This window comes from Cibotium barometz, chromosome 19 (genome assembly GCF_041138505.1).
Source record: "Cibotium barometz isolate CiBa-2024 chromosome 19, ASM4113850v1, whole genome shotgun sequence".
In the NCBI taxonomy this organism is placed as follows: domain Eukaryota; kingdom Viridiplantae; phylum Streptophyta; class Polypodiopsida; order Cyatheales; family Cibotiaceae; genus Cibotium; species Cibotium barometz.
Genome location: NC_141064.1, coordinates 31,800,458 through 31,819,648, shown reverse-complemented (window position 1 = coordinate 31,819,648; position 19,191 = coordinate 31,800,458). Strand labels below are relative to the sequence as shown.

At 41.9% G+C, this 19,191-nt stretch overlaps 1 protein-coding gene across 1 annotated transcript in view; it reads left to right on the top strand.

Annotated features, from left to right (window-relative positions):
• LOC147628461 (uncharacterized) overlaps positions 1 to 15,792 on the top strand; it is a 128,893-nt gene extending 113,101 nt beyond the window's left edge. The window contains exons 17-23 of the mRNA XM_086813611.1: positions 1,635 to 3,101; positions 3,398 to 3,548; positions 10,303 to 10,452; positions 10,624 to 11,081; positions 14,194 to 14,478; positions 14,738 to 14,942; positions 15,071 to 15,792. Of these exons, the coding sequence (XP_086669737.1) occupies positions 1,635 to 3,101; positions 3,398 to 3,548; positions 10,303 to 10,452; positions 10,624 to 11,081; positions 14,194 to 14,478; positions 14,738 to 14,942; positions 15,071 to 15,306 (2,952 nt within the window). The 3' untranslated portion in view covers positions 15,307 to 15,792. The remainder of the gene's footprint in view (positions 1 to 1,634; positions 3,102 to 3,397; positions 3,549 to 10,302; positions 10,453 to 10,623; positions 11,082 to 14,193; positions 14,479 to 14,737; positions 14,943 to 15,070) is intronic.
• Positions 15,793 to 19,191: the final 3,399 nt, after the last annotated feature.

The following is a 19,191-nucleotide window of genomic DNA, read 5'->3' as shown; positions in this document are numbered from 1 at the left end:
GGTGGATGATCTACCATGTGGGCACCCTTGGTGACTACAAGCCTTCTCCTCACAGAGCGGCCAACTGGAGGAGAAGCGTCTCTTCCCCTTATGATCATTTGATTCCTGGCCTCATTTGAGATGTTTTCACCACTGCCTTCGAATTGAAGGGTTTTGATCCCTAAATCCACTTCATTCTCTACCATTGCCTTGAATCCCTAAATCTGCTTCATTCTCTACCATTGCCTTGAATCCCTTGAATGTGGTGTTTTTTGTTTCAAGAGTATGCCCAGGCCATACCCCATGAGTCTTAATCTCTACAGGATGCCACCACCCCATGAGCCTTAAGTCTCTCTAGTTGTATAGGCCATACCTCAGTTAGCCACTACTTAATTGTATGCAGCTGATGCTCCTAGTTTTAGGTTCTTTTTCATTTATGTTATTTACCAGGATCATTGTAACCCGTGGATACTTTGTAACATATTTTTGGTCTCATAAATGTGCCCTTGTGCCGTATCATTTGGACGTGGACGGATTCACTCCCAGCCTACGTACCCATATTTCCCAGAAAGCTCAAGAGTTTGCCTTCACAATCCAGAAGACTCAGTTTCAAAGGGACTTCATCATCTCGCCCCTTCTCGGGTGCGACATGATCTTTGGAATTCAGTGGTTCCGCTAGTATGCGCCCATTCCTGATTGGAGGTAGGACACCTTCACAATCGGTGAAGGTTTCCGAATCCCTCTCGAAAGAGGCAATGGAATCTCCCCCGTATCTCGTAGTAAGCCGGGCAACTGAACATATAATGGGCCTCATTGCATGTCCTCTCCTCATGGGTGATACAATTTGAGGATCAAAGGTGCTTGGGCATGTACTTGATGGAGCTTAGACGACACAGGGACGTAGTGTTGAGGCAGCATGCTGAGACACATCCCTGGCTCCGACAGGACACATCACAGAGAGCTATCACATATTTCTTTGTGGTACACACATCCACATCGGAATCCACTGCCCACAACAGTTCCTCTACTACAACATCACAGCCCACCACCCGTACCCACGCTCAGTTCTTAGCAAGAGAGCTTGATCCATTGTGCAAGCTAGACATCCCCAACCCAGAGCATCAGGTCCCTCCACCACACAGAGATAGATTCGTGAGGTTCTCCACCAACATGACATGCTCCCATCACAAAGGCCTGACATTCACTCCATCATCAGATCAGTTCTAGCCAAGGCGGGTATCGTCATAAGCTGATCACAGCATATCTCACTCTACAGAGGATCATCTATTGATCACATGTACTGTCAAATGTTTCATTTTACTTTTTCTTTCAGTTTTCCATGGCTCAATATATCCATGGTACCATTGTATTACTTTTGGTGTCATAGGCCCTTGGGGTCTTCCGTAGACGTTAATATAACTTTCTTTCTTTCTCTCTCACACATACACACACAGCTGCACCTCTCTTCCTCTTGTTCCAACGAAACATGGGCTCTTAGGGCAGGTGGACACACGTGAGATGCAGGAAAATAAGGGAACTGTTTACATTGTTATACATCATGCAAATGCATACTTGAAACCAACGTGTTTAAGCTCAACATCATTGAGTACTGATAATCACTTATTCCTAATTCTACCTTTTCTTGATTCTCTCAGATTTTTCAGAAAAATGGGCAGTTTTTTATAAGGTTCGGTGACACTGATGTTGATTATGATCCAAATTTTAGACTCTACATGACAACCAAATTGTCAAACCCCCACTACATGCCCGATGTCTGCATCAAGGTTACCCTTGTGAACTTCACCGTGACTATGAAAGGTCTGGAAGATCAACTTCTTGGAGATGTAGTCCGGAAGGAGAGAGCAGATCTTGAGGAGCAGAACGATCGTTTAGTGGTGAGCATTAGCAGTGATAAGAAGCAGCTTAAGGACTTAGAAGATAAAATTCTGAAGCTGTTGAAGGAGAGTCAAGGAAACATCTTGGATGATGAAGTCTTGATAAACACTCTCAATAATTCAAAGCTGACATCATCTGTGATACAAGGACGAGTCAAGCAAGCCGAAATTACAGAGAAGGAAATCACGGCTGCAAGAGAACAGTACCGTGTGATTGCCAATCGGGGCTCCATTTTGTACTTTGTGATATCTGATCTCGCTCTTATTGATTCGATGTATCAATATTCACTTACATTTTTTTGCCAGCTTTTTAACCACTGCATTGATGTGAGTGAGAAGACAGATGAACTAGATGCAAGGCTCAGCATACTGATCAACTTCATCACAGAATTTATCTACCTGAATGTGAGCCGGGGACTCTTTGAGGAACATAAGCTCACCTTTTCTCTTCTCATCTGCACTTCGATCATGAGATCATCAGGGAAAATAAGAGAGATTGAATGGAACTTTCTGTTACGTAGCTCCACTGCAACAGGAGCTAAGCAAGAAAGACTCCCGAATCCTGCACCCAAATGGATTTCTGATACCGTTTGGCACAATGCTTGTGCACTTGAAGAGGTTTCCAAGGATACTTTTGCAGGACTGACCAAGAACATTGCAACCAACCTGAATGGGTGGAAGTCTTTCATGGAGATCGCCAAGCCACACAACTCACCATTACCAAATGAATGGGATAAAAAGCTTGAACCATTTCAACGACTAGTCCTGCTTAAATGTCTTAGAGAGGAAAAGTTTGTCTATGCTTGTGAGGTGTTTATAAAGGAGAATCTAGGCAGCCAGTTTGTTGGAAGCATTCCTTTGCAGCTTGAAGAGGTATTCAAAGACACCTCAAACACAACTCCCATTATCTTCATACTTTCAACAGGAGCAGATCCTACGGGCATACTTCAAAGATTTGGTGAGAGAGTGGACCGGAAGCCTGGGGAAAGGCTGCATATTATATCATTGGGGCAGGGCCAGGGGCCCATTGCTGAAATGCTTGTCTCGAAGTCTAGAAAGACTGGTGATTGGGTGTGTTTACAAAACTGCCATTTAGCCAGCTCTTGGATGCAAACAATGGAAAGAATAATTGAAAGGTTTCTGCCTGAAGCTTCTGACATTCATCCAGAATTCCGTCTATGGCTCACTTCCTTTCCCTGCAAAGAATTCCCAGTCCCAGTACTGCAGGTATTCTCATTATTTTCACAAAATGGTGCTTCTAGCAGTAGGTTGTTAATCTCACTACAGAAACATGGATGAATATTTTTGTGAGAATTGGTGTGGTTTTTGTACCTTAACATGTTCTATGACAAGCTATTTTTAATTATGTGCATTGTGTTACATTCTGTGGTAAGGCCCGCACATGCACACATTTTTCTTGTTTTGTTGAAATAATTGAAAACCTCTTCATGTTCTTCACTATTATAAATGTGAATGTAAAATCTGCTCCCAGAAAAATTTTAATGACTTTTTTTTTAAATTAGAACGGGATCAAAATTACAAATGAGCCACCAAAAGGAGTGCGAGCTAACTTATTACAATCATATGCAAACTACTCTGATGAGATCCTGGACAGTTGCACAAAGAAGGGTCCTTGGAAGAAGCTTGTTTTTGCTATATCATTTTTTCATGCAGGTCAGATTTTCTGTTTCTTTTTCTCTCTTTTTTTTTGCAGAAAAGAGACTTCTATTAAGTATGAATAGACCATACAAAGTCACGGCTAGAAGCGAAAACAAAAATCCTCATCCCAGAATATATGATGATCTCAACCAATCTGAGGCACAAAGGTGCCAAGAGAGTCCTCTGGGGGTCGATGAGAAAAAGACCCCTTGATCCCACTCCCTCATGAAAACACTTCACTTCACTTGTGCAGATGTGGATGGTCCCTGTATACGATATCATGTGGCCATAAGAATGTGAATAATATCTCCCTATGTAGTACAAATGCATGGAGTGTCATATATCCAAATGCTCTCTATATAGCCTCTATGCATTTGGCCCTCCAAATCTGCCAAGCTGTGATACTGGCAATTATCTCCCAAGTAGTATCCATCCTCTATAGAGGTGTTCTATACAGTATATGAGGAATATCTAGTAGAATGCAACGTTGGGCCACACCTCTACATATCATTATGGTGGTGTCCAAATCCCTACCCTCAAAAAATATAGTGGACCAGACTAAGCGACCAAGCAATAGCACCCCAAGTAGTAACATAGATGGTATCTCTCTCAATCTACTCATAAGCTGAGCTATAGAACCCCAAATCCTATGACAGCTTTGCACCCTCATATGCAATGTTGTACTATCTCAGAAGCTACTGAGCATCTAGGGCAGGAGAGGTCTGCACCAAAATAAGCCCCCAACCGATTAATGGGGAGACCACCATGTAAGAATAACCAAAAGAAGTGAAAGATCTGGCTCCTCCTGTATGAGTGCCAAAGTCCGTAGCAAAATCTATTTTTAAACAATGGGGTGATCTCATAACTCTCCTAGGAGAGGTCTGCACCAAAATAAGCCCCCAACCGATTAATGGGGAGACCACCATGTAAGAATAACCAAAAGAAGTGAAAGATCTGGCTCCTCCTGTATGAGTGCCAAAGTCCGTAGCAAAATCTATTTTTAAACAATGGGGTGATCTCATAACTCTCCCAGAGTGGCCTAAGTGTAGGAGTCCTCTGAATCTGTCCAAGTAAAAGGAGCCTAGCATTATGGTAGCTGAAAAAGGAAACTCTTCATTGGATTGGTTGCATCAATCCACTCCCCCTCACCAGGATCCCAATGAAAATATTTGATAACACATCCGGTCACAATGTCAAGTGGAGGGTCAACATGCTAGTGCTTCCCTAGGCAACGAGCTACTCTCATTGGATGAAGGGCAGTGCGTAGAATAATCTCCTACCTGTCACATCTTATCAATCTCCATCCTGAGTGGATAATATAAAAAATACAATCTCCCTTCTCATCCAACAAGGCTAACATCTGTAATGGCACTCCTGTCTTGGAGAAAACACCCAGCCACCTAGGATGATGTTGATCGTAAATCCACTCATGAGGTATAGTTGCATCAATCTATTTGATCCGTTTAAGACTCCCTCTGGTGTTGGGAGGATGTAAGTCTTCAATCCGTAGAAAGACTTTTAAAAGTCTCCCAAGCAATAACTGTCGACATCTCTCCCAACCTAGCCACTGTATATATCCAAACACACCCAAAGGTCACCCAACCTCATCTCTAATGAGGTCATTCCACATAATGGGCTGTCTGTGAGCCTCATCCTTCGATCTAGGAAGCCTCTCTCAAAAAAGGTCTCATGCTGCTCCAGGCTCTGATAATGGCCGCTATAAGTGAGAGGAAGGTGCCGTTTATACTCTACCTCAGTAAAGACGAGAGCATCCCATCTCCAGCACCATGAGGCATACATCCGAAGATGTGAAACATTAAAATAATCCTCCAAGGCTTAGTGCCTAGAAGGAAGCCTCTGGCCCCTAACTTGCAAAGTAATGTTGTGCATTGTATATTAGGATCTACAATATTCAGCCCCCCGTCATGTCTGGGCGTATAATAGTCTCCCAAGTAATTCTAGCCCGAGTGTCAAGTGTACCATCCAAACCTGAGAAAGTTGCAAACCAATCTCTGCAGCTGGCTAATGCACCCACAAGAGAAGCACCAACATGAGGCAATGAACCTAGCTCAGGCAAGCAATACTTGGTTCCTTATGCTCATAAGTACTGGTGTGCACTGTTGTTGTGTAGGCGATATATCAACCCCAAGTATCTAGCAATACAGAAACCTCTGTCAATCCAAGTAAACCCGAGCTTTGCACCCCAGTTGACTCTCTGCGAGTCACCAATCCAAAACCAATAGTCTTATTCCAATTAATGAGAGCCCCTACAGCTAGGAAAAACTCCTCCAATGCAATTCGAAAGGAACATAAACATATGTGTGAGGCCTCGAGGAACATTGCAATATCATCAGCAAGCTCAGAGTCCAAAGGCTTGTCCTCACCGCGCAAAGGCAAACCCAACCAAAAGCTCCAACAGTGAGGCAAAGAAAGATGCTGATAGCCTTGGCAACAATGCGATATAACAAGGGGGCTTAGGGGCATCTTTGTTGTATAGAATGTGAGATCCGGAAGTGATCACTTCTACCGCCATATGCGAGCGCACTAGTATGAGCATCCCAATACAAGCATGAAACACCTTCGATCTAATCCTGAGAAAATCCCATGCATCTAAGGGATCCTTCAAGAAAATCTTAATCAACTCTATCATATGTCTTCTCAAAGTCCAGCAATAAGATGGCTAGGGGCTGGTTGCTTTCCTTAGCTCATTCAACCACCTCCCAAAAAGAAAAAGATATTATCAAATATGCTTCTTCCTTCAGGGAACCCATTCTGCATATCATGAATCACATCCTACAATACTAGCTGCAACATCATGCTTACTACCTTGGAAAGTATTTTGTAGGCAGTACCAAGCAATGTGATAGGCCTCTATTGACCAATATTCGTCTTATCACCACCTTTTGGAATAAGATGAATAAGATCCTCAGTAAGAGAAGAAGGCATACTCCCTGTGTTCCACATCTCCTGAAGGCCATGGTAATATGTTCCCCAAAGCAATCCCAAAATGTCACAAAAAAGGTCGGTGACAGGCATCATCCCATGGACACTGATTACTTACTTGAGGTAATGCATGGAGTGACTGCCTAAACTCCTATGCAGAGAAGGGTTCATCAAGTGAAGTACACAGGTCCTCCATACTGTCTGATGCAAAGTGGACCAAACCTTCCGCCATGCTCTATCCTTCTATGGTGGAAGGTATGCGGCTCAATATTAATGATAAAAATCAGAGGCAATCCGCCTCACCAAAGATGGAGCCGAATGAAGTGTGCCCTAAGTATCCTGCAATTGTCTTCTTACACTTTCTCTGCTATGTGATGGGCCATGGCTAGCAAAGAACTGTTAATTGCATCAACCTTCCATCTGGATCCAAAATGACTCTTGGGCATGGTAGCGATACTCCAATGTGCTCCAGGGAGTACTGAAAGCTCAACCCTAACAGTACATAAAGTATCTGCAATCCATTGGGCAGTGGGGTATTCCCTCTATAATTCAGAGAACCTGAGCCTAATAGCCCTCTCATGATCAATGTCCTTATGTCTCCTAAGTAAGGCCATCCTTTGGTAAAAATCACTGACACTGTACCAATGAGGTGTTAGCCCAAGTGGTGAAGGTGTTTGCCTAGGACCAAGAGGTCTTGGGTTCAAAACCCCACAAGGTGCTTCCTCAGCGGCATCGCCTATGGGCAGATAAAAAGCACCTACGGGCAATGAAAAATGGTAACTACGGGAGGATCTCGGGCCTAAGGCTAGTCAGGGAAAGAAATACACTGACACGATGCAATGCCGATGCCACACTCTCTGAGCCAACAGAAAATTCATGAGACCTCTATGCATCTATCACTTGCCTCCAAAGCTTTGCATCTGAGTAGAAATGCTCAGCAATACACGTGAGGGGCAGAGCCATGGTGTCCTAGATCTCTAATACATAAGACCACCTGCCTCCAGAGCTTTGCATCTGAGTAGAAATGCTCGGCAATACACATCATGTGTAGAGGGGGGTAGGTTGACCATGGTGTGCACGTGTGAAATCATGAGGTGTGTGTGAGTTATCCCACATGTAATGCCTACTGCTTTTTGTATAAAAGGGGTTTCCCCTACTCTTGAAGGCAAGAAATCATTCCAGACTGTTTCTTTACTTTGTTCATTATTTGTTTAGCCGTGGGAATTAAGCTTTGCTACAGGTCAGCTAAATTCTGGCGATCCTGCTGAGGAGGGGTCGAGCTTCCATCACTCTCCCTGCCCAGATTCTAAGCTTTTTGGTAAGGTAACTAATAGAAGGATCTTTTTCCCAGAAAAAGAAAAAGGACAAGGACTGAAAGGTACAACCAGATCTTGTGGTCGATGTAGAAGGACCCCCCTTTGAGGTAGGAAGGTGTCTCGCATAAGTGAGGGATGGTAAATGCGCCAATGAGAGGTCCACCTCTCCTTCCCATTCCGGGGAGAAATCCTTGCCTTCTCAAGAATGGGAGAGGGAGCAAATTGTATCATTATCATTACAATCCAACTGCAATGCATAGCGTGATGTATCATCATCATTACATTCGAGCTGCAATTCGAGCTGCAATGCATCCTCATCACCATGACAACCCAACTGCAACGCATCCCCATCACGTGCAGAATCACCGTTGTGTTTAACCAGGGATGCAAAGGGGTTAGGGTGTTCCACTGAATGCTCATGCGCCAGCAGAGGGTGGGGTCCCTACGATGCCTACCATCCCTAACGATCAACCATAGTTGTGTAGTATGTTGAGGTGTAGGAACGGTTGTAGTGGGGAGATATCTGATGAGTACCAACACACCGACCTGTAAATGAGGCCTCTGGATCTGGGACAATCTCCAATCTCTAGCAAGACGACCCTACTGGAAGCCAAAATGAGCAAGAACAAAAATTCGACGTACTCCATCAGAAGTGGCATAACCGCTGTGGAAGCAGACAAAGGTAAGCTTGGAAGGACAGGTAATCGAGATGAAGGTAATCTTGGAAGGACAAGTACTTCTAGGACCTGACCAAATGTGGCTCCTATGGAAGCCAACAGCTTCCAAAAAACCCATGGAAGAGCAGGAAATCTGAGAGAAATCAGAATAAGGTGCTGATCCTCTGCCCACAGGATCAAAGTCCAACCAGACTACCAGTACTCAAAGAAGAAGAATTTCCACGGGCCAAGGGGAAAAGGATTGCAAGCAAGTGCATGAGATGTGGCTTTCGGGGATGAGATGCACATTTACTTGGAAGAACTCTCATCCAAGTAAATGTGCATCAAGAAAGTGCACAGCCAGTCCTGATGGGAGGGCTCCCAGAAGCCAGTGTCTAACTTGTGAACGGGCGGGGTGAGAGCCAGAGACTCTCCCAATGAGAATTGTCTTCATTTCTATGTCGATGTGACTTTGGAGGATGGGGAGCTTGTCTTGTGAATAGTTCTCACAGCCTGTGGGAGTGGAGAAGATTGGCTTGTGCAAAAGCCATAATGCCAATCAAGGGATGGGTGGCCGACTTCCAGATGTTGACGCAGGCAAAGAAGCAGGAGAGGCAGGAGGAAGGACTTATCTGCACAGGACATAGGGGAGAAGATGGCAAGAGGTAGAGAACAAGGCGGGTGAATGGCGGGCAGGAGGAGGTGTGTGCAGAGAGGATGGGGGCAAGCCAAATGGCGAGCAGGAGGAGCCTGGAGAGCTGCAAAGAGAGGAGTTGAAGTGAATGGCAGGCAGAATGAGCAGGTGCACATGTGCACAGCTTGGGAGAGTATGGGGAGCTCAGTTCAATCCAAACTGCGGATCATTTAGACTTTGAGATTTTCTTAATGAGTTGTAAAAAATGAGAAATTCTTGACTGCTAAACTTACTTGTGTCCCTCGTATGAGTCTTCAAATTTTCACATCTGTTAGTAGGCCATCCACTATTGTTTTTACCATTATAACTGAGAGATTGATTAGAGAGCTTGTAAATCATCAAAGGTGCAATTGGAGAGAAAACTAGGCCAAAAATGCCTTTCTTTTAGTGCATATATTTCCATACATGCTCTTTGGAGAGGGTGGGTGCGCTTTGTGAGCTTGAGAGACAACGCCTTGGTGGTGGCAGCAGCAGCAGCCCCTATACAGGTGGAAAATCATCATGGGCTCTTTGTATCTGTGCCTGGTTTCCAGAGCTCGAGATCAAGCGATGGAGCATCCATGGCTGTGAAAAACAATAAGAAGAAGCTCATACGTATAGTGTGCAGAGACACATCCTACACTATTCCAGAGCCATGGCTCGGATGCCTTGAACAGAGTGAGGGCCCTAGAGGGGCACATCATTGAGACTTGAAGCAAGCTTCTATTTTTAGTGGCCTCCATATTGGTTGTGCTCTCATGGCTTCTAGTGTCCACTTTTTGATACAAATGGGTGCTTCTATATAGCATTACATGTTGACATATCTATGGTTTTACCTTTCACGAACACCACTTTTTGAGCAGAATATGGTTTATTGGATTGGAAGGCTAGACTTTCTGATGTGGACAATTTGAGTGTACTTTGACTTCTCTCATACAGTACCAAACGTCCATGTGATCTGATTTGATTTTGTATGTTTAGACATGTATGGCATAAATTCAAGGGGACTTGTGCTCCACACAACAATGCAGGTCTAGTCTCCGAAGTACATGGACCCTTCGTGTCACATTTCTTAATAGATCACATTGCATAATGTATTCTTGATTTACAACCATAACATGGACAATGTTACATAAAATATCAAGCTTAAATTGACTGATTCAGGAGGCTTCTGAATGCAGTTGTGCAAGAAAGGAGGAAATTTGGTCCACTGGGGTGGAACGTGAGATATGATTTCAATAACAGTGACTTAGATTGTGCCCTCCAGACATTGAGGATGTTCTTGCAAGAGCAGCCTGAGATCCCTTGGCCAGCTTTGCTTTATGTAACAGGTACCTGAATTTTATCATAGCATTAACTATGCATAATCTCTATTGGTGTCTGTCTAGGATATTGGAAGACTAAATTATGCATTTTGAATGTTTAAATGACCCTTAAATAATCAATGGAGGTTGATTCCGGTGTTAAATAACAGTAGTTAAAATTTTTCTGTATGTATGCAGGCGAGATCACATATGGGGGTAGAGTAATAGACGATCTTGACCGCAGATGTTTGATGAGCACCCTTCGCCGCTTCTACAATCCAGATGTCCTTTCAGATTCTTACTCTTTTACGCCTTCAAAAATATACACTTCTCAGCCTGAAGGAAGATACATTTCATATGTAGAGTATATAAAGTCCTTACCCTCTGCAGAAGGTCCTGACGTGTTTGGAATGCATGAGAATGCCAACTTAACTTTTCAGTTGCATGAAAGCAATAAGATTCTGAGTACTGTAGCAAGCATACAGCCAAGAGCAACCAGTGGAGGTGGAAGTAAGAGCTCTGATCAGATTGTAGCTGAGATAGCAGAAGAGATAACGAGGGGCCTGCCAGAATTACTGAAAGATGTGGAGGGGCATTCCACCTCTGCTCTGGGTCCAGATGGGCAAATCAGTCCCCTTGCAGTTGTTCTCATGCAGGTATGGTGGAATGTTTTCATGCAGATCTTTTTACAGCTAGTTGTCTTTCATATTGTACAGAAGAAATCTTAGGTATCCTGTTTTGATGGTGGAATGTTTTCATGCAGATCTTTTTACAGTTAGTTGTCTTTCATATTGTACCGAAGAAATCTTAGGTATCCTGTTTTGATGAGTCTCATGTGTGTGTGTCCACTCGCTTTTTTTTTGTGAAAACCATTATTTTATCTTATATTGGAGAACCCTCAAAACGAGAGGCTCTCATCAAAGTACATCTAAAAGCAGTGGAAAAACACTTCGTAGTTCTGTTGATCGGAAACACCTCTTTCTATGATCACATCTCCTCCCGAGACCTCGTCTTATAAGCTCTCGTTTCGTTGCGTCAACGCTCTTGGTTTTGGGCTGCTTCACAACCCTTGGTACTTCCTCCTTGGCCTTCAGTTGTGCCAAATTTTGCATGTTCAGAAGCTGGGCTTGATGCACCTCTTCGGAAGCTTTACTTGATGTGCTTCTTTCTCGTGTTGCCAATGGTCCTCTTCTATGAGTTGTTGCCTATACTCGGCCATGATTTGTTCGTACTGGGCTTGGCACTCTTGTTCCTTTTTGAATTGTTCTTGTTCCCCTTTGTATCATTCTTCATCTTCCCGTCTCCAACAACTTTGCATCTCATACTCATGTCGTAAATGTTGTAACTCTTCTTTCCAAGCATCTTTGCTCTCCATCGAGGTGAGGTTTTGGTAGAGGGAGTAACAAAAAGAAGTCTTTTCCTACCTAGGCTAAGTCTTTTGCAGATCCTACCGTACATAAACCTATGCTACATGCAAAAATGGACTGAAACCTAGAAATAGAAATCCTAATTTAGTTTTTCCACTTTCCACATTGAATCTGGGGCTGAAAACAGTGTTGCTAGGGCTAAACTCATGCCAAGTACAAAAACCCTAATTTTGGTCTACAAACCCTAAAATGCAAACCCTAATTCAGCACGCACAAAACGTAAGCTAAGGGCTGTCCTAGGACTACCTAAGCTTTGATACCAATGTGCCATGCATCGCGGAAGCATGTTCTTGATTAATGCCAAGCAAAGAAGATTAACGCTAATCCTATGTTTAGCAAAGACATAGAAGAGGAGGCGATATAGACCTAATCAATTGTATATTGCCAAAACATGCTATATATACAATGATCTTGTTGATGTTAGAAGTCATCTCCTGTCTTTATGTTGACACCAAGGCCTTTGTTGTGGGTGTGCCCTCCCTTGTAGGTGTTTTCTCATTTTTCCTCACTCCCCGTATTTTTTCCCATTTTTCTCTATTTTTTTGTGGCTTGGGTGGCAGCTTTGTGGTGGGAAGGAGGACCTTTGACTGCATTTGGACATGCTGGTGCTGGCAGAGAGGGCGATTGGAGATAATTGACCTCTGCCCGAAGCGATGCGATGGCAGTTTTATCCTTGCCTTACTAAGCATGGAAATGGGTGACCTCCATGGTCGCTGCATGGTGACCATCCCATTCCCAAGAGAGCAAGACAAAGTACTAACCGAAATCTCCACTTTTTGTGGTCTCCAAATGCTAGCAAAAGAAGAGAGGGCGATTGCAGATAATTGACCTCTGCCCGAAGCGATGCGATGGTGGTTTTATCCTTGCCTTACTAACCATGGAGATGGGTGACCTCCATGGTCGCTGCATGGTGTATATGGTTAGGTCAAAGCCCATGACAGTCATCCATCCACAATGACACTCATCAATATCTATCACTACATAACAATCATCTGGATGATGGAGGCTGAGGTGAGTCGGCCCTAATCCCCCGTGTCCAGAAAGTGTGTAATGAAGTGTGCACAAGGACGGTTACCCACATCAAGCAGGAGGAGGAAGGCAAGGCCTGCCAAAGCCCATGATTTCCAAACAAGGAGCCTGGAGGAGGAATATTAAAAGGGTGGGGATCCTGGAAATTGAGGGGAAATGACTGCCGATGGGATGTGGGAGATGGAGCTAGTGGAAAGGAGACAACGGCAGTGGTGCCATTTTAGAGAGAGGAGTTGGGGGCTCTGAGAGCAGATGGGATTGTCATCCTTGGACGGGGTATGAGAAGGGTGGTGGTGTCACAGCTGAGCTCTCTGTGGTGGGGTGCCCGGTATCCGAATGCCATTGGACATGAAAGACTAATCATCTATCCAAAGTGAGTCAGCTCGAATCCCGTGTCCCCGCCGGAAAGTGTGTAATGAAGTGGGCACAAGGTGGGTATCCATTTTCCACTTTTTTAAATCTTTCAATTAATAAGAATAACACACGACTACTGCCTTTACCTACATACTGCCTTGGAACAGCAGGGACTTCCAAAACCTCCTCGGAAGCAGCCCCTATTGAGGCCAACAGGCTAAAGTAAACCCTGTGCTCATGCATTGATCCTCATTACTGGGTCAAAACCGAGCTGAAATCTGAAGAAGGAAATCTTCTTGGAACCCATAGGAAGAGGGTGCTTGTCAAAAGCCTGATTGGCAACTCCAGGGGAATCAAAATTTATCTTGAAACAGCATTGCTTATGGGAGTGCAGAGGAGCACAGAGGATCTGGGTATCTATAGCCCAGCTCTTGCTTACATTGAGTTCCTTTAACTTTATACTCTCACACATTATTATGATTGTACTTGGAGTAAAACATTGATGTGTAAAAAATCACATTATTATGACTGTAGTATTGTACTTGGAGTAAAACATTAATAGAAGTCCCTTTCCTGAAAAAAAAAATAAAAAATAAAAAAAACATTGGGTGTGTATATTTATGCTTATGGATGTTCAAGTCTAATTGCAATATTTCTAGGCTAAGTAAGCTACCCAATACAGAAATACTTAAGGAATATTCTGTTAGAATTAATTGAATCCTAGAAAAACAACAGCTGGGGGCCCTATTGCATTAAACATATTCTTCAGGTTCAGGGCGTACACCTGAGAATCAGTCTTGGGTAGTGGTGAAAACATTAAAATATTTTCTAAGGTTCCTTTTTAAGTGGTGATTTTATAAGATTGATTAAGTTAATAATATCTCTATGGATATAGATTATTCAATGCCTTGGGAGAGAAATGAGCTCTTTTAAATAATGTCACTTGGGTTCTTCACAGGAATGTGATCGATTCAACAGGCTTCTTAATGTGATGAAATCGACTTTGCGAGAACTTCAGCGAGCTGTCAAGGGTCTTGTGGTCATGTCCTCCGAATTGGAGAACATGTTCCTGAGCTTCTTAAATAATCAGGTCCCAACTTTATGGACAGCAGTCTCTTACCCATCACTCAAGCCGCTAACATCTTGGGTTTTAGATTTTCACAAAAGAATTGGATTCATGCGCTCGTGGATCAAGAATGGTGAGCCGAAGTGCTTTTGGTTGCCCGGACTTTTCTTTCCACAGGTGGCATCATTACCAATGTACTTGACCCCAAATTAATGTAAATGAATATACTTGTGTATGTACATATGTACGCATGTACATGTGTGTGCGTGCATGTGTATATATGCATGCATGAAAGTATGTGTCGATATTATTTTCCATGTCGCTACACTCTACATCAGGAACACCAACTGGATTGCATGCATGCATGAAAGTATCTATCAAACTTCATTTCCCATGTCACTACACTCTAAATTAGGAACACCATGCTGGATTACAGGGATTTATGACAGGAGCCCTTCAGTTACATGCTAGAAAATATCAGATACCCATTGATACACTCAACTTTGGGTTCCAAGTACTGGACCTTGAGAATGAAGAGGATGTAACAAGTGCACCTTCTGATGGGATTTATGTGAGCGGCCTATACCTTGATGGGGCGAGATGGGACCGTGACCTCCAATGTTTGGCAGAGGCCTTCCCTGGTACGTCTATGTAATCTGTATAACGTGTTCTCTTTGATAACTTTTAGCCTTGATTAATGAATCTCTCTTGAGGTGACCAAAATTTAAAGACCAACAAATGGCATTAATATTGTGTTAAATTATGCCAGGTGAAATGCATTCGAGATTGCCAATTGTTCACTTGATTCCGATTGTAAATTACAAGCCGCCCTTTGATGAGTACCAGTGCCCCTTGTACAAGACTCATGTGAGGGCTGGAGTTCTTACAACCACTGGCGCTTCATCCAATTTTGTGCTTAATGTGAGCTTGAGGATCAATCCACGCACTACTCCCGACTTTTGGATTTTACAAGGAGTAGCATTGCTTTGTCAAATTGGCATATAGATAGACTGATAGCATAAGTCTTTATGCCCATCATAGTGCGATGAAGCGCTCACTAGCATAAAGGAGTATGTGCAAGTGGGTACACAGTTTGCCCAGCGATGACTGATGTGCGTTGTACGCATGCTGCTTATGCATCTTAGTAGCTCAAGTTTTGCACCCTGTGAAGACTCCCCTTTTTGAGCTCCAACCCATGTTAAGAGGGTCATATTTGTGTATTTATGCCTAACTGTTGGGTGCCCTAAGGGCCTGCTAATTGCCTATTATCATTTTTTGGTCTCAAACTGACAGATGGCATGTTTACAAAAAGAAGATTGTAACTTGCTATCTTTCTTCACATCATGCAACAACAAGGCTACAAGTGTGGGACTGGGAGGTATACTCTAGCTGGTATTATGGAACAGGTTTTTTGGATGCTATTTGGAAACCCCAGTGGTTTGGAATCATGAAGAAAATTTTCTACATAAATGTATCTTCTTTCAGAATAAATGCTTATCACCTCATAAGAGTGTTGTTCTATTGATAATTTAAAAAAAGGTTGTCAATTTTTAGCTCAATTTGTATCAACTCTACTATCAGGGTTTGCATTACTTTTTGGGGCCACTAGAAAGATAAACACACTATTAAGAAGTTAAATCCAGTGTGCTTTGCTTATTATTGCTTCATGAGATCACATTAATTCATGTGGGTGATGGACCACTAGCTTGGAATGCTTCATGTGGCTCTAGCACTTTGAATTTAATGTTCTCAAGTCTGCCTAAAAGTTTCTTTGACATGTCGATAACTTTCTAGTGACTCTCACTTAAACCAATTGTGAGTTTATGATTAATTGACCCTATTGACAGCGTGCTCATTAATCAATGCATTCTACACTACACTAAACCTTTGTGTAAGATGAAAGAACAAGTTGCAAAATGCCATTTGCAAATAACGTCCTAACATTCTTAAAATTTATCAGTGAAGCTTCTGCATAGCTTCAAGAACATGCTTGTTAAGAAGGTTAAAACACAGCCCATTAATTACATTTTGAGGCTAAAACACACCCTTACACCATTAATTTGCAGAATTATGGTTTCTATAATGCCCTCAAAGAAGCAAAGCATAAGCCAAAACATCAATGTTCATTTGATAACATCTCCAAATTAGAAGCAGAGCAAAAACTCGAAAACACAAGTCAAAACAGCAAGGAATGGACGACTGTACCCCTTGTGGAGGGCTGTCAGCTGAAACAGGGTGTGGGCAACTTGGGAGTGGCCGAGGTCACTCGTGTGTCAATCTAGTGTTGATTCCCTTCAACAAGTCCTGCACAGAGAGATAAAATTAGAAACTTGGGTCCATCAGAATTAATGTGTGCTTTTTTTTTTTCGAGCTATGGACCTTTCCAACCTTAATCCTTGCCAATTTGTTACCCCATTAATCAAAGGTAGAGACATTCTCATCCTCAATGACAAATCAAGCCCAAGCTACTAGTAACCAGGTTTAACTTCTTAAGTTTCATCTAAGAACAAAACACATTCTTATACATACATACACATGCCACTTCTATAAATCCAAAGATTAACGTGAGTCTCTTCACTTTTCACTTCCATTATTCAACACTTGGAAAAAGCACACACACGTTCCATACTATGCATTTTTAGTGCTCTTGCAATCTTAGGGATACTCTTCCAATCCACAATATTGCTATGCGCACAACCTTGTCCCCAAATATTAGTCTAGCATTCATGTTGTAAACATATGTTTCTAGGAAATAACTTTACCCTAGCTATATTGCATCCAAAAGCTCTTGTACTTCTCCTATTAAACTATTAAGTAGAATCCATCTTGGCCTAGTAGTACTTCCACTAGCAAAAGGACAAGCTTTTAAACCTAGTCGTCTTGAGCTCTTGGGAACATGATCTCAGTCCTCAACATTTTCTTTCAATGATCTAAGATGATATATCAAGTCAAAGTTCATTCCTCGCTCTTATAATTAATAACTATTCTGCTAGAGCAGTGACCATTGACAAGAGTTTTTCTTTGGCTCGCTTACTCTTTGAGCTACAACATGGGTTCCTTGGACATCTTACTCCTTTGAACCATACTTAGACTCTCTAAGCCACCTACTACTTGACTTATGGTTACCCTACAAGTTTTACTTGATCTTTTAAGTATAAAATTTGGAAACTCATAAACTTCAAACACTTTTTTTGTTCCTTAAGCCACTTACACCTTGAACCACAAGTTAGCTAGGATTAGCTTAATCCTTAGCAACATCTTAAACTCAAAATAGTAAAGAGTGAACTTTACTAGATTAATCAACTTTTGTAATGTATGGTTGCAATTGATTGCATTATCTACCCTTTTAAAATAGGTTGAAAATACATAATCTAAAAAGCCACTTGACCTTCACCATTCTTGATTTACATGTCCCATATGCTAGATTGCCTAAATTTTTGGAAAATTTTGACTTTTAGGTTAAAATTTGATTTTTTATGGAATTATTTGTGTATAGAAATTTTTACCCAAATTCTATCATATGATAGAATCGATCATACTGTAAAATATATCATACAATAGAACTACCATGCCTATATAAATCATGCCTCTTCTTCATTCTCTATCGTACAAAAGTTTTCTCCCTCTTTCTTGGTGCTTTTTTTTTTGCTTTAAGAAATTAAGTTTTTTAAATGTACTTTTAAGATTAGTTTAGTTAGTTTAAATAAATTAGTTTAATTTATTTAATAAATTAGTTTAATTTATTTAATAAATTATGTTTGTTTCTTGAATTAAGATTTTAATTATTTGGTTTACACAAGGTATGCATCTCTCGTGATGGCTTTAGTTTGTTACAATGCTTTGAATGAATGAAGTCAAACATTGACCAGTTTTGTTGACAACTTCGAGAAGACACAACCACCACTATTAACATACATGTTGTAATATGTGGAAGTTCAACGACTTCACTTCCAAAGGCACACATCTTATCTGCAACTTCCAGATCCCATGGATCACCGAACATTCCCTCATAGTGTGCAAACTTCACACAGTGTACATATGGAACTTTTCCTTGATCAGTAGGTAATAATTTTGCACAAGTAGACTTAAATGTCCTTCATTACCTTAGAATTGTTAGACTGTTGGTAAAGCTAAGACTTTGGGTCCAATACAAATGGCGCCCATGAATAGGCAAATGCATCTATTTCTAACAAAAATTTGCTTGGTATCCCATTCGTAAGAAGACTAAACCCAAGATTAGCAACATTGCAAAACTCTGATAACAAAACCCTAGAAATCGAGAAACCATAATAGACCCTAACCCTAGAATAGAAGATGGGGGAAGGGCCTTCCCCAGAAGGATCACCAGAATTTAGCTAACCTACAATTAAACTTAATGCCCATGACATAGTAAACAAAGTAAAGGAGAAGGCCACCATAAACCACAACCTAAAGTAGCAAAATAACTCAAATGACTGATGTACTACATCAAAGGACCGAAAATACATGGTTTGTACAATGATAAATCCAATGAGACTATGAGGATGTGGATATATATACAATGATATATCTAGTAGTACTTCCAATAGCAACAAGACAACCTTTTAATCCTAGCCCTCTTGAGCTCTTGGGAACATGATCTCCTCAATCCTCAACATTTTCTTTCACTGGTCTAAGATGGTATATCAAGTCAAAGTTCATTCCTCACCCTTATAATTAATAACAATGCTGCTCTAGCAGTGAGCACTTAGAAGAGTTTTTCTATGGCTTGCTTACTCTTTGAACTACAACATGAATTCCTTGGACATGTTACGCCTTTGAACCATACTTAGACTCCCTAAGCCACTAGCTATTTGACTCATGTTTAGCCTACGAGTTCTACTTGATCATTTTATAAAATTTGGATACTCA